At 40.2% G+C, this 14689-nt stretch overlaps 1 protein-coding gene across 1 annotated transcript in view; it reads left to right on the top strand.

Moving 5' to 3' along the window:
* Positions 1-14689, top strand: part of LOC145398208 (neprilysin-2-like) — an 84447-nt gene that overhangs the window by 31078 nt on the left and 38680 nt on the right. The window contains exons 9-10 of the mRNA XM_080271161.1: positions 11071-11229; positions 12163-12312. Of these exons, the coding sequence (XP_080127287.1) occupies positions 11071-11229; positions 12163-12312 (309 nt within the window). The remainder of the gene's footprint in view (positions 1-11070; positions 11230-12162; positions 12313-14689) is intronic.

Raw genomic sequence — 14689 nt, 5'->3', positions numbered from 1 at the left:
AAGAAATATTGCACCATAAAAGCACCAAAACATTATGAGCCTCATGATCAATTAGTTCTCTGTACTGCTGCACATAATAGCACACTGCATGATCATATCACAGCCATCATCAATGTCCCAGTGATATGATCTTTGTACTGTAGGCAGGCCACACACTGAGTAGCCTTCTCCAGTGTGCCTGTATCCTTGAAGTGTAAGCTATGCTGGTTCCTTGGAGGCAATTTATTGTTTTGTTATCAGAGGATTGTATTCGTTGTGTAAATTTATACACAAGTTTCCTAATGAGAGACTGAGAGCAGTGTACATTATGAAAGGAGCATAGCATACTTGTACTCTCATACTTAGAGAGTTAGAATAACATCTTTTAAATGGTGTGAAGTATACTGTACAGTCCATCTAGGGTGTATTTCTTGTAATTCCGCCACAGTGGTGCTGTGTACACTGGGGTACAGCAGGATGTAAATAGTGGTATTTTTGTTTTCAGTGTGCACGTACGAAATTTCCTTAATACTGAATTACCTTGCATGTAAAAGTGTCTTCGCTGTCGGCCTATGTCTGCATCGTCGGAGCAGTCACTCGAATAGTATTGGTATTAGTAGCAGTTATAGTTTTGGTGGTGCTACAGAATTAGTAGTAGTAGTAGTAGTGATAGCAGAAGTAGTAGTAGTAGGACTAGCAGTAGTAGTAGTAGTAACAGACCTGGAGAACTACTACTATAGTAGGACTCGTGCACGTTTGCGGCTGTGGTGTGGCCCGCACCTGTGTACAGTGTTGCCACGTTTTCTATACCGTTATCTCTCTCTCTCTCTCTCTCTCTCTCTCTCTCTCTCTCTCTCCTGGCGGGAAATGTGAGCCACCCTGAGTACTTTTGATTCTTTTATAAGTTATTTATAATTGTGCTTTCATTTGTTAATTTGGTTTTGTTATATTTAGTGATGCCGACAATGCATTCAATGCATGCCCCTCTCCTGCCTCTCTCTCTCTCTCTCTCTCTCTCTCTCTCTCACCGACTGGGTGTGGAAGTGTTGCCGCTCGCGAGTGAATAATGTTTTTTTTTTTTTTTACTTCGGTATTGGCATATGCCTACTATTTTGTCCTACATATTAGCTTATGATTATAAATGTGATTATTCCTCGTCCTTAAAATTATGGTAAAAGCCGGCAAATGTGAGCATTTTTCCCTAGCAACACCTGTACAAGCTATGGTTGGGTCTACGGAGGTATGTACTTTACCTTAGGCCAGACTGGGTAAGTGTTGCCTCTCACAAGAATTACATGAATTATTTCTTTTACGTTGGATATTGGCATATTTCTTCTTTTTTCAGGCTCATTATCTTATATCCATAACTGTGATATTATTACCCACCCTAAAACTACGCTAAAAACCATTAAAAGTGACTACAATTTCTTTTAGCAACACTGTACAATATGTATGCCATGTTTCTGTGTTACTGTATAAATATTTTATGCATAATAAGATTACTGTTGATTCATCCATCAAAATACACAAGTGTAAGTTTTATTCATCTGAATTTATCGAATTTGTGATGCCTTGTACATAAATAGCTTCCGTTTCACATCGCAAGTTGGGGAAACGTGGCACCATTGTACACAGGTGCGGGCCACACCACAGCCGCAAACGTGCGTGAGTCCTACTATAGTAGTAGTAGTAGTAGTAGTATTAATAGTAGTAGTAGTAGTAGTAGTAATAGCAGTAGTAATAGTAGAAGTAGCAGTAGTAGTAGTAGTAGTAGTAGTAGTAACTGAAGAAGAAGCAGAAGAAGAAGAAGAAATAGTTGTAGCAGCAGTAGTTGTAGCAGAAACAGATGAAGAAAAGGTGAAGTATTACTATTATTATTATTATTATTATTAGTAGTAGTAGTAGTAGTAGTAGTAGTAGTGTAGTAGTAGTAGTAGTAGTAGTAGTAGTAGTAGTAGTAGTGTAGTAGTAGTAGTAGTAGTAGTAGTAGTAGTAGCAGTAGTAGTAGTAGTATGATAAAAAGAAGAAGAAATAGTAGTAGTAGTAGTAGCAGTAGTAGTGGTGGTGTGGCAGTAATAGTAGTAGTATGAAAGGTAGTAGTAGTAGTAGCATTAGTAATAATAGTAGTAGCAGTAGTAGTAGAAATAATAGATGGAGGAGAAGGAGAAGGAGGATGGAGAGGAGGAGGAGGAGGAGGAGGAAAAAAGAAGCAGAAGTAGTAGAGTTGTAGCAGTAGAAGAAAAAAACAGTATCACTAGTATTAGTTTTTGTAGCAGTAATAGTAGTAGCAGGAGTAGAAGTAGAAGAAGAAGATGAAAAGGAAGTGGTAGTTGTAGTAGCAGTAGTAAAAGAAGAAGAAGAAAAAGAAGAGGAAATAGTAGTAGTAGTTAAAATACAACCTACTTGAGAAAGCAAGGGCCTTGCAGATGAGAATAAGCAACCCAGACAAAAGAAACCAGAACACCAACGATGTGGCTGGGGTTTTTGGCAGTAAGATGAGACAGGGGAAGGTCTCAATGACCACACGATCCCTGTCAGTTGAATCACCAAATCGAGTACCTGACTTGACATAAGAAACAATGCAACAAATAAAGGAAAAACACCCGACTGCACGACAAGCAAGTGCCCAGTCAAAGCTTGATGGGAACTACAATCCACCCAATCCTGTCATATATGACAGGATAACAGGAGATATGCTGTGGCGGAAGGCAATGCACACACAGGGAGAGGCAAGACAATCAGGCTTGGATGTAGAATCTTAGCGAGTAATCCTCAGTAACATCAATTTTGGGGAGGCAACAACAGACCTGTGTAACACCATTGCCTCACTGTCGAGGAAGCTGGCTTCAGGTCAGTGCAACAACACTGGAGCACTGACGTCTTGCAGACTAGGCACCCTTGATAAGAATCCTGGATATAGGCCCATCGGGGTGGGTGAAGTCTTAAGACGGATTACAGGAAAATGCATCACGGGGGTGGTGAAGGTTGATGTTAAGCAGACAGTTGGCAACCTCCAAGTGTATGCAGGCCAGCAGGCAGGTGAGGCAGCAGTTCACTCCATGAGGAAAATATATGAGGAAGAGGACTGTCAGGCAGTATCATCAGTTGATGCCTCAAACGCATCTAATTCCATCAACCGAGAGGCAATGCTGCATAACATGAAGGTTAAATGCCCAGCATTTGCCCAATATGTGGAAAACACCTACAAAGAACCAGCAAACCTCTACGCTGTGGGTAAGACAGCGGCTCATAATGTCGGTGTAATCCAATCCACAGAAGGAACTACCCAGGGGGCCCCTGCTATGGCTATGCACGCCCTGGCTATGACAGTGCTACAACAAGAGATCACATGTGAGGCCACCAGTGTAAAATAAGTAGCCTATGCAGATGATCTCACAGGTGCTGGCAAGATGAAGGATGTGAGGAAATGGTGCGACCTTGTAATATCTCATGGCCCTGAAATAGATTACTGCTCCAGTGCAAGTAAGTCCATCTTGATCATGAGACCAGCTTACTATCAAGAGGCACAGGAGGCCTTTAGTGGCACAAACGTGATAATGACTAAGGAAGGTCAGAGGCATCTAGTTGCTGTGATTGGAACTAAGGGGTTCAAAGACCAAAATGTAAAAACGTGGATAGAAGAAATTCTTGCACTATCCTGCCACACAAAAACAGAATTCCATGCAGCATTCAGCCCATTTAACGTATCGTATAAAGCACAAATGGACCTTCATGATGCGGACCATACTAGACACAGGGTTGCTGCTACAACCACTGGAGGATGCTATCAGGGACTCATTCCTCCCATCACTAACCAATGGCCACATCCCCACACCAGAAGAGAGGGACCTTCTAGTACTACCACCCAGGATGGGGGCCTCCCCATTATAAATCCAGCAGCCGTGGCATGTAACGAACATTGAAATTCTCTTAGGCTCACCAAATCCTTGTCACAGAGATTTGCGCCCAGGTTGAGACGAGTGAGATCGACCACGAAAGGCAGAAAGACATAGACACAGATAAGCAAGGAGCGAGAAGCAAGACAAAAGGACCAGCTGCAGCACATAACCGAGTATCTAACACCAGACCAATGCAGAAAAGTTGAAATTGTACCGGAGGCTGGGTCATCGAACTGGCTGACAACCCTGCCTCTCATGGCAAAAGGCTTCCACTTCAACAAACAAGAATTTATTGACGCTATAGCCTTGAGATATGGATGGCCAATACAAAACTTTCCTCAGCAATGTGCCTTTGATGCAAACCATGCAATGGTTTGCAAGGAGGGAGACTTTGTTTGCATTCGACATGATGAAGTACACGACCTCACTGCAAAAATGCTGCAGGAAATAAATTATGCCATGATGCCACCACATAGCCACCTCTGCCACCCCTGGACGGCGAGCACTTCACCCACAGAACAGCAAATACATCGAATGATGCTATAGTGGATGGCAGTGCTCGAGGTTTCTGGACACGTGGGCAGAGGACATTCTCAGACATTTGGATATCTGATCCTATGGCAGCACGTCATCGTGAACTGTCTCTTGAGGCTGCACACAAAAGGAATGAATAATAAAAAAAAAAAAAAACTATCAAGAAGGGATCCAGCATGTAGACCACTGTCGATTCACTGCCATTGTGTTCGCATCATCAGGTGGGATTGATCCAGAGGCAGTGAGATTCTATTCGAGACTGACAGAGGTTCTTTCTGACAAGAAGTATCAACCGCAGAGTTCTGTTATGGCCTGGATGAGATGTCGACTGTCATTCTCCCTTGTGAGGTCTGCTCTTCTATGTCACAGCGGCACAAAATCATCAGCCCTCAGGCCTGTCTCTCTGGCGGGCATGAATTACGAAGCTACTGTGGTCGAGAGTCACATAGACCAGCGACTCCAATACATTAATGCCTTTATTAACACTGTAGTGTTAATGAATATAAAATAAGATTAAAATAAGTAATAACAGTTGGTTGGTCAGCACAGCCGTTGGCGTGCTTGGGGCCAACGGATTGTAATATGAGGGTTAGTATTAACCTTCACATTACAACCTCAGATGGTGAACTGTATTAGCAGGGTTGGTGTTGAGCTGCACAATATAATTACCAAGTGGATGGCGGTGATGTTAAAAAAAAAAAAAGTAGTGGTAGTAGTAGTAGCAGCAGTAGTAGCAGTAACAGTGGCAGTAGTTGTAGTAATAGTAGCAGTAGCAGTAGGAGTATTTGTATTAGTTGTAGTAATAGTAGTAATGGTAGAAGTTGTAGTAGTAGGAGTAATAGTAGTTGTAGTAGTCATAGGAGTAGTAGTTGTATAGTAATGATAGTAGTACTAGTGGTAGTAGCAGCAGCAGCAGCAGTAGTAGTAGTAGTAGTAGTAGTAGTAGTAGTAGTAGTAGTAGTAGTAGCAGCAATAGTAGTAGTAGTAGTAGTAGTAGTTGTAGGAGTAGTAGTAGTAGTAGTAGTAGTAGAAGTAGCTGTTGTAGTAGTAGTAGTAGTAGTAGTAGTAGTAGTAGTAGTAGTAGTAGTAGTAGTAGAAGTAGCTGTTGTTGTTGTTGTTGTAGTAGTAGTAGTAGTAGTAGTGGTAGTAGTAGTTATAGTAGTAGTAGTGACAGCAGTAGCAGCAGCAATAGTAGTAGTAGTAGTAGTAGTTGTTGTTGTAGTAGTAGTAATAGTTGTAGTAATAGTAGTAGTTGTTGTTGTTTTTGTTGTTGCTGTTGTTGTTGTAGAAAGAGTATGAGTATTAGTTGTAGAAGTAGTAGTACTGTAGTAGATAAAGAGGAAGAAGAAAAAAATTGTAGTAGTTGTAGTAGTAGTAGTAGTAGTTGCAAATGCAGGCTCATATGAAAATAAACCCGGTGGACTGCGGACTGAACTCAGCCTGTCCCTCAGTCCACCGTCCCTCTTGTGTGAGGTGGAGGGACTGCTGCATGAATAAATGGTTTTACCGGACAGCCATATCAGAGCCACCACGTGAAGGCATTCCACTCCAGCAACAGTAAAAAATAAATCAGCCATATAGTTACAAAGCTGGTCCAAGTTCACGTGGATTTGAAGATTTCGTAGCACCTCTTCCTTAGCGACGTATTCTGTACATTTCACTCAGTTTTTATCTTCTGCATTATCGATGAAAGACTGCGAAAAATTGGATCGTAATAGAAAATTTCGTAATATAATTTTCCCAGTATTCTTTTTCTTTTTTGTATATTGCACCTCAGTTCCCATCTACCTATTGCCAGACGTCTTAATCGTGTAAGGGGTGGCCACAAACAAATCGCCTCCACGTCGCCCTGTCCTCCGCCATTTCACTGCCCTGCTCCCAACTCACACCCTTCTCTCTCATATAAGCTACCTCTCCACTCCATCTCTCCATCTTATCCTTGGCCCCCCCCTCCCTCTCCCCCCCTCCACCTCACTAACATACACTCTCCTCGTCAGTCTCTCACTCTCCATCCTCCCCATATGACCAAACCACCACAGTGTGTTTCTCCTAACGCTTCCTCTCACATCCACATCCACACCACAACGCTCCTTCACTTCCTTATTTGTCAGTCTGTCTCTCCATGTGACTCCACATGCTCCTCTCAAATAACTCATTTCCACTGCACTCACTCTTGACTTCTGTCCCTCCAACAAGGTCCAAGCTTCACTTCCATACGTTAGAGATGGTGTCACAATACTGTCATGTAGTAGCTTTTTCACTTCCATGCTCACTCAGTTCCTCGTGTATGTAATTTACATAAACTAAAGGCATGCAGAGAACACGTTGGCTAGATGATATTCGGAGATTCGCTGGGACTGGATGGAGCGGGCTAACAGTCAACAAGCCAAAGTGGAAAAGGATGGAGGAGGCCTTTCTCCTGCAGTGGGCTGATTCAAAGTCAAAGTCAATTCAAAGTCAATTTTTATTTGCCAGATTAACATACAGACATATATTGTACATACATAGAAGAAACTATACTGGCCAGGTTTGTTGTGCCGATGGCTCTTTTACAAACCTAATAAGCTTTTAAAAATATCTTGGTTCATCTGTCTCTGAAAATATAAATTATTAATTTATGAAACAAACTTATATACAAAATATTTCTTAATTAATGTTTAAAAACCCACTCATAATTTTATGTTTAACTGCTTGTTTAAAGAAGCTAAGATTATTATTAGTTTTAAGGTGATAAGGCAGGTAGTTCCACATAACTGGTCCTTCATAGTATATATCACGTTTGCTGGTAAGTGTTGTAACTGCTGGGATAATGAGATGTACTTCACGGCCTCTTGTATCATGATTGTGACTTATGTATTAGAACATATTGCTACAGCAGTTCAATTCATTTAGAGCCGTAAATGTAAAATATATGCTAAAATATTTATATATTTGATCAATGTTTAAAATATTCAATTCATTAAATGCATTACTAGTTGAATCATATTTTTAAAAATAAGAAACAGTAATTACTATCCGTTTCTGAATTACAACCAAGGGATTTTTACAAGCTTGACTCGCACCGCCCCATACAACAATACCGTATATAAATGCAGAGGAGGTAAGCATTTCACGTGTTTTATACAATATACCACATGTTTTGGCAATCTGATTGTTTACCATCAGTATATGGTCCTTCCATTTTAATTTATAGTTAGTGGTGTCACCCAAGAATTTAGTCATTAATTGTTTGCTTATATTATGACCTTCAGTTACTAACTGTTGTGAGATTTCAACTATAGTCGTTCTATAAAAGTGCATACAGTGAGTCTTGGATATGTTCAGTACTAATTTATTTGCAAGAATCCAGTTATTTAATTTCTCAAGTTCATTATTTAATATACAAAACAAACTGTGTACCTTTTCATGAGACATTAAAATATTTGTATCATCAGCATTCATAATATATTTTAATTTGTCATTAGCATTGACAAGATCGTTAATATAAACTAAAAATAGCAAAGGGCCCAAGACTGACCCATGAGGAACTCCTGTTGAGATATTTAAGTAACTGGAACATTCTTGGTTATAAACGACATATTGTTTCCTGTTACTTAAGTAGGAAGAAAACAATTTAAGGGGAATACCTATCGCACATTGTATTTCAATTTATCAAGTAGTATATCTTGATCTGGCGAATCAAAAGCTTTGGCAAAATCTATAAAAACCCCAACAACCTGTTCCTTTATTTCCAATGATTCATTGATTATGTTCATAAAAATTACTAAAGCCGTTTCTGTTGATTTATTCTGGAGAAAACCATGCGCTGAGGATTAATACGATTATTACCACGAAGGAAAGAGACAAGTCTCAAACATATAGCTCTCTCAAATAGTTTACTTATTACAGGCAGAACTAATATAGCTCTATCATTGTTAAAGTCTTCCTCTTTACCAGCTTGTAAACTGGAGTAACACAAGCAACTTTCAAAGCGTCAGGGAAAACACCAGTTTTGAAAGATAAATTAATGATAATAGGGGTAAATATATGAGGGCAAGATTTAACTATACAAACAGGAATTTCATCATAACCCAAGGCAGTTTTTCAAATTACTAATAATATCTAGCATTTCTTGTAGAGTTACAGGGGGTAACCAGAGTGATAAGTCTGGTGGCGGAGGTAGATACTTGGTGAAACTTGTCCCTCTCTGACGAACATCTTGTGATATTGACCTCCCAGTGTTTACAAAATGTTGCTTGAATGCATTATTAATGTTCGAGATGTTATCAACATTCATGTCTGAACTATTGTGGTTGCATTTGTTTTTCCTACACAAAATTTCAATCAAAACCTTCCACGTGTTCTTAGGATTTCCTTGTTCGTTGTTAAGTATATTATTAAAATATTGCTTCCTTGCTTGTCGGATAATTATATTTAACTTATTGCTGTATGTTTTAAAACGAGCATCATATGTAACAGGCCATTTACAAGCAAGCCTTGCCAACCTATTCTTCTCGCGGATCGAGCCTGTAATTCCTGGCGTAATGTAAGGCTTATCTAACTGATACCCTTTTAGGGCAAACGTTGTTTCTGGAAACGTTTGGTCTAATATATATTTAAATTTCTGATAGAAACAATCGTATGCAATATTAGAACAGGTCTGAGAAAAAACATCATCTCACTTTGTGGAATTAAGTTTTGATATTTATCTTTATTTCGCATGGAAAATATCCATTTGTGGACCGTATGCTTTTGTTGTTGAGTAAGTCCAGTTGAAACCTCGAATTGCAATAAAACAAGAAAGTGATCACTGATATTAGAGTACATTCGTTTATGATGCTAATAATTTTAATGATCATAATGATAATGATGATATTCCTATTAAAACAACATAAATAATGTACAAGAGAATGTTAAGATGTAGTGTGTTCCAACCCCAAAGTTTATCTGTAGCAAGAGATTGACACCTGAATAACCTCCCAGTCACAAAGAACTGCTATGGAAAAAGGTGTAGAGCTGTAGCCTTGTCTATTACTGCTCCTGAGGTACAAGAAATGAGCTGCAAAAGTACGAAAATCTGGGCCAAGTTAAGGTAAAAACGATCATAAAATAAGTCAATAGCAAATGTTTGCTGATGCTGGTGGGTGCGGGCAGGAGGATGGCGTCAGCGTAACCCTGGGCGCAGCCTAGGAGGGGCGTGAGGGCCTGAATCCCCCTCACTTTTGTAACACAGTAAGATGAACTGGAAGGTAGCTATTTGTGTGTATATATATATATATATATATATATATATATATATATATATATATATATATATATATGGAGCCACTGTGGTACAATGGTAAAGTGTGCGTTTTCGTACACTGAAGTATGAGACTTCGCGCCCCGCCAGGGTAATAAACTTTGGGAGCGTTCTTCAGGCCATGTACTACATTGGCGAACACAAAGGGTGCTGTGGTTGAACCAGTGCCGCATACTACAAAGTATGCTTGCATCCAGTCGGCTTGCGCGGGCCGATTACACTTGGTTCACAGACTACACACACAGCCAAAGCCACTCCAACACTACAGTTACACTTACAAGCAATTCTCACTCTACACACAATCTCTGCTAGACAGCCTAAGCCACTTGGTAGAGATGCATTGGCTGTATCGTCCCGACTTCGGTCGGGATAGGCCGGTCCTGCAGTGGACACAGAAACGGCTGATGAGATGGTATATATGTATATATATATATATATATATATATATATATATATATATATATATATATATATATATATATATATATATATATATATACCTAGGCTGCTTCCCCCAAAGAAAGGGAGGTAGCCGAGACAGGACGACACACTCCCCATTTACTCATCCATTCAAACACATTCATTCGCATCTTAGCCCCAATATATATATATATATATATATATATATATATATATATATATATTAGATTATAAATTATTATTTCTTGGGTTGTTTTCTAAAGGATTTAACAACTGATATTATTCTGTTAATATAGATACAGTTATAATAAGTTCCTAGAGGCTGTGTCTCAAAAATATCAACAACCAGCACTGCATCCCTCCAAACACAAAATCCTGGTAACGCCCATGACTGTAGCCCAAACAAATGACACCACTGAATGAGGGTGAGTTTCTGTGAAAACTTCCATGTGTTATAGCAATGAACAACTCCCAACCACAACCGCCAGCGCCAGCAACAATGTGGTGTGGACACGGCCTTAGAGTACGACCCCACTTAGAAGATGACCCGACTCAGACTATGGCTCCAAGTAGAATACGACCTGGCTTAGACTATGGCTCCACTTATATCCCGTATAGAAGACTACCCCACTTAGAGGATGACCTCACTTATTTGGGAAACCCATTTATAGACGACCTCATTAACAAGACAGTCTCACTTCCAAGGCGAACCACTTAGATGACGACCCACTAAGAAAGGGACCTTACAGGACGACCCACCTGATCATTGACCCACTTAAAATACGACCCCACTTTAAGTAGATGACGATCGCACTTAGATGACAACCACACGACATACGACACCACTTTCACCAGAGGACAACAGCACTTATATGAAGTCGCTACATATACTACAACTCCACACGGCTACATCTTCACTCAGTACGACTCCCCTTAATCTTACCTTTCCATCCCCAGAGTCATCGCCAACTACATGCTATGGAGAGTAGCTATGGCCTCTGCGAAGTACCTCTCAGAAGACGCGAGAGCTGTAGAGCTAGAGTACCTTAAGAAGTTGAAGGGCAAGCAAGCTAGAGAACCACGATGGCAGGAGTGCATGGGATATGTGACCAAAAGGTGAGAGAGAAGTGGAAGAGGGAAGGAATTAAAGAGACTGGAAGGAGAAAACAAAAGTAGGGAATGAAGGAAAAGAGAGAGAGAGAGAGAGAGAGAGAGAGAGAGAGAGAGAGAGAGAGAGAGAGAGAGAGAGAGAGAGAGAGAGAGAGAGAGAGAGAGAGAGAGAGAGAGAGAGAGAGAGAGAGAGAGAGAGAGAGAGAGAGAGAGAGAGAGAGAGGGAGAGATCTAAGGCCAGGAAATGAATATAAGATGTACTTGAGAACCTTGATGGATGGGAGTTAAGAGGATTCATGTCTGGATATATATATATATATATATATATATATATATATATATATATATATATATATATATGTATATATATATATATATATATATATATATATATATATATATATATATATATATATAAAGAGAGAGAGAGAGAGAGAAATCTAAGCCATCTTCTTCAAAATCTAGCTAAGGTCTCTTTTACAAATGATAGCCATAGATATCTGCCATTATATTGTTTGGCTCTCGTCTAAACTAAAATGAATTTAATGCTTCCTGTTTCTTCGTACAGTCTGGCTCTTGTGCATTAAATACGCATAAACTGAGGCCTTCTCACCATTACTAGTCTGACCCTCAGGATGCGCACGGGTAAAATTCTAGTGCTTCTTCTTTTTCTAGTTCTTGCAGCCTGACCCTCCCATATTTCCTTATCATAATTCGAAGGCATTACCGCCCCCCCCTCTGGTAGCTGGTGGGCATAAATCTAATTTTTCTAATGGTTTCACCCCAGTGCATTTGACAGGCATAATGCCAGGTCTTTTTACAGCAACATAAATCAAGGGAATTTTTATCTAACCATCTAAAAGCTGATAGACATAAATCTATTTCCACTTAAGGATTCACCATTGTGCAGTTGATAAGCATAAACTCTCCTTTAACCAGACTGCCTCATGCTGTTGGCTCCATGTACGCACGGACATTCTTCAAAGAAGATGCTAAAGCCGCCGCGGACGACATGGTGAAGTATATCCGCGCAGAATTCGAGAAAATCCTTCGCAACGTTGACTGGATGGACGAAAGCACACGCACGAGGTAAGCAAAGATCTTGTTAATATTGTCCTGGTCACACTGGTGGCCACAGTTTGTTTCTTGTCTGTCACTGTTAACTCAAAAGTATAACTGAGAATCCGGGTGTTTTATCTACAGCCAGACACCTTCATCACACAGGCGATAGACACAAAGGAGTGTCCTCCATGTCACACCGTCCTTCCCTATCAGGTTGCCTATAATCCAGCTCACACCTCCCTCATACAGACAGTTGTCCACCTCGTCCCCATTCCCATCACCTCACGTACACTCTCCTTTACCTTTAGTACTCTAACTTGGTTTGAAATAATCACATCTCCATCTTAAGTGATGGGTTAAAACAATAGATTAACGCTGGGATAGGCGAGGAAGTGTAAAGCCGTCTTATGTTCTGCCGCTGAGTTACGGAAAATAAATTGCAAAAGGAAGAAAATCTGAACCACGTTAAGGTAAAAGAACTGTAGTCATTAACTGGTATGTAAGCAGTATGATCAGGTACGTGGATGTAAACTGCCAATTGACTACAGTCTGTTACACTCTTGTCCCTGTTCACTCAGGAAGACAGCTGGGACCTGGAGGCAAGGCGACATCTGCAGATTGTGTTGTAGAGAATGAAAGATGGTCAAATGGTTTAGTACAGTCATCTATTTTCCCTTTTTATTCTAAATTCTTTCGGGCGAACTTAGCGTAGGAGAGAGTTTTCGAATTAGATGATGTAGATGATGGAGAATGAGAGACTGACTAGAAGAGTAGATGTGAGGGAGAGGCAGAGGAGGGGGACACCAAAAACAAGATGGAGGGTTGGAGTGAAGAAATATAATTTTGGGAGAGGAGTGTGAGCTGGAGGAAGGGCAGGCAAATGGCAGAGGACAGAGTGACGTGGATGCGATTTGTTTGTGGCCACCCCTTGATGAGATTAATGTGTCTGGTAATAGCTAGATAGATAGACAGTTATAGATCGCATCCACCTCCCTCAATTTCTGTTAGACATCATTAGGAATTTGAATAATATCGACTGGTAGATGCAAAAACTAAACTAAAAAAGACAAGACTACGTGTCATCTGTGAGCCAGGTAGCCTGTAATAATACTGTTAGATGAACACTTGACTATTGTGTATCCATCCTGGGTGACTGCCAATGCTGGTGGAGTGACATGTGAACTCAAGTTGTGACGTAACAATATTAATTAACAACTTTTCCTTCTGCAATCAATACATTCTGAAATTTGAGTTTTCGACACAGACAGACACACACAGATACATTTCTTACAAAAATAATGACCATCGACTTTGTCCACCTGGCTCAAAGCTTTGCGGAATTCAAGGCGTTAAAAACAAGAAATACTGGTTGCCTGCCTTAATGACTGTTATTGTCAGTTGGCATGACATTTAATCTTGTAATATTCTTTTCCTGTTTGTTACCTTCTTATGTTCTTTGCTTTCAATATATAATTATTATATTGCCGGTAGGATTAGGGTAGTGCTGATATCCGGAGATTTTAGGAACATTGTAGAAAGTAAGAAACCTAGTGTGCCATGGGTTTAGATTAATGATTGTATTCTTGAGATTTTGGCATGTCTTTTATTTTCTTTCTATCTTACTTATTAGTAAGAAAATAGTTATTGTTATTGGGTATTGTTAAGCGCATTATTCTGTGAGAAAATGTGAGTTCTCTCCTAGGCTCTAGAATATTTTGGTCTTTGCTAATAGCACAGTGGAGGGATTTAAAGGGGCCCACCTCACTTGCTGGCAGTTAGCCAGGGAGAGAGAGAGAGAGAGAGAGAGAGAGAGAGAGAGAGAGAGAGAGAGAGAGAGAGAGAGAGAGAGAGAGAGAGAGAGAGAGAGCAGTTTAATGAACCAATGGGTAGCGGACAGTGACAGAATTTTGTGTGCGGCAACCAGTCTGAGAGGAGTGACTGACAGTCAGTGACCAGTCAGTGAGTCAGTAGTAGACGGACAGTGTTAGAGAGATTCAGCGAGACAGTGAGTCAGACAGTGAGAGCTAATTACTGAAGGAAGAAGTATTCATTCAGAGTCAGCAGGTAAGAGTCAGTCAGTCAGTGAACAGTGTGCGAGTAGTAGTGGGAGAGGATGGAGGTAGCCTGAGAGAGAAATATCACAGTGTTTTGCAAGCGTATACCTCAGCTGTGAATGGAAGGATTAAAACTCTGAATTGTCGTGCAGCCGTTGATTGCACGTCTGGCCTGTATATCCGTCGTTCTCTACGTATCTATAAACCTTAAGTTGTAACAGTATATTGTGAATTCTTCCCTCCTGTAATATACATGTTCATTACTATCCTTGCGTGCTGTAAAAACTGGTTGCTGTCTGTTTAGCGACAAAACTGTACCATTTGCAAATACTTCCCCACGTTTGTAGTAG

Source organism: Coenobita brevimanus, chromosome 44, assembly GCF_032717465.1.
Source record: "Coenobita brevimanus isolate Jiangsu-jjx chromosome 44, ASM3271746v2, whole genome shotgun sequence".
Classification (NCBI taxonomy): Eukaryota; Metazoa; Arthropoda; class Malacostraca; order Decapoda; family Coenobitidae; genus Coenobita; species Coenobita brevimanus.
Note: the sequence above shows the minus strand (reverse complement) of the source record. Positions and strands in the feature narration are given on the sequence as shown.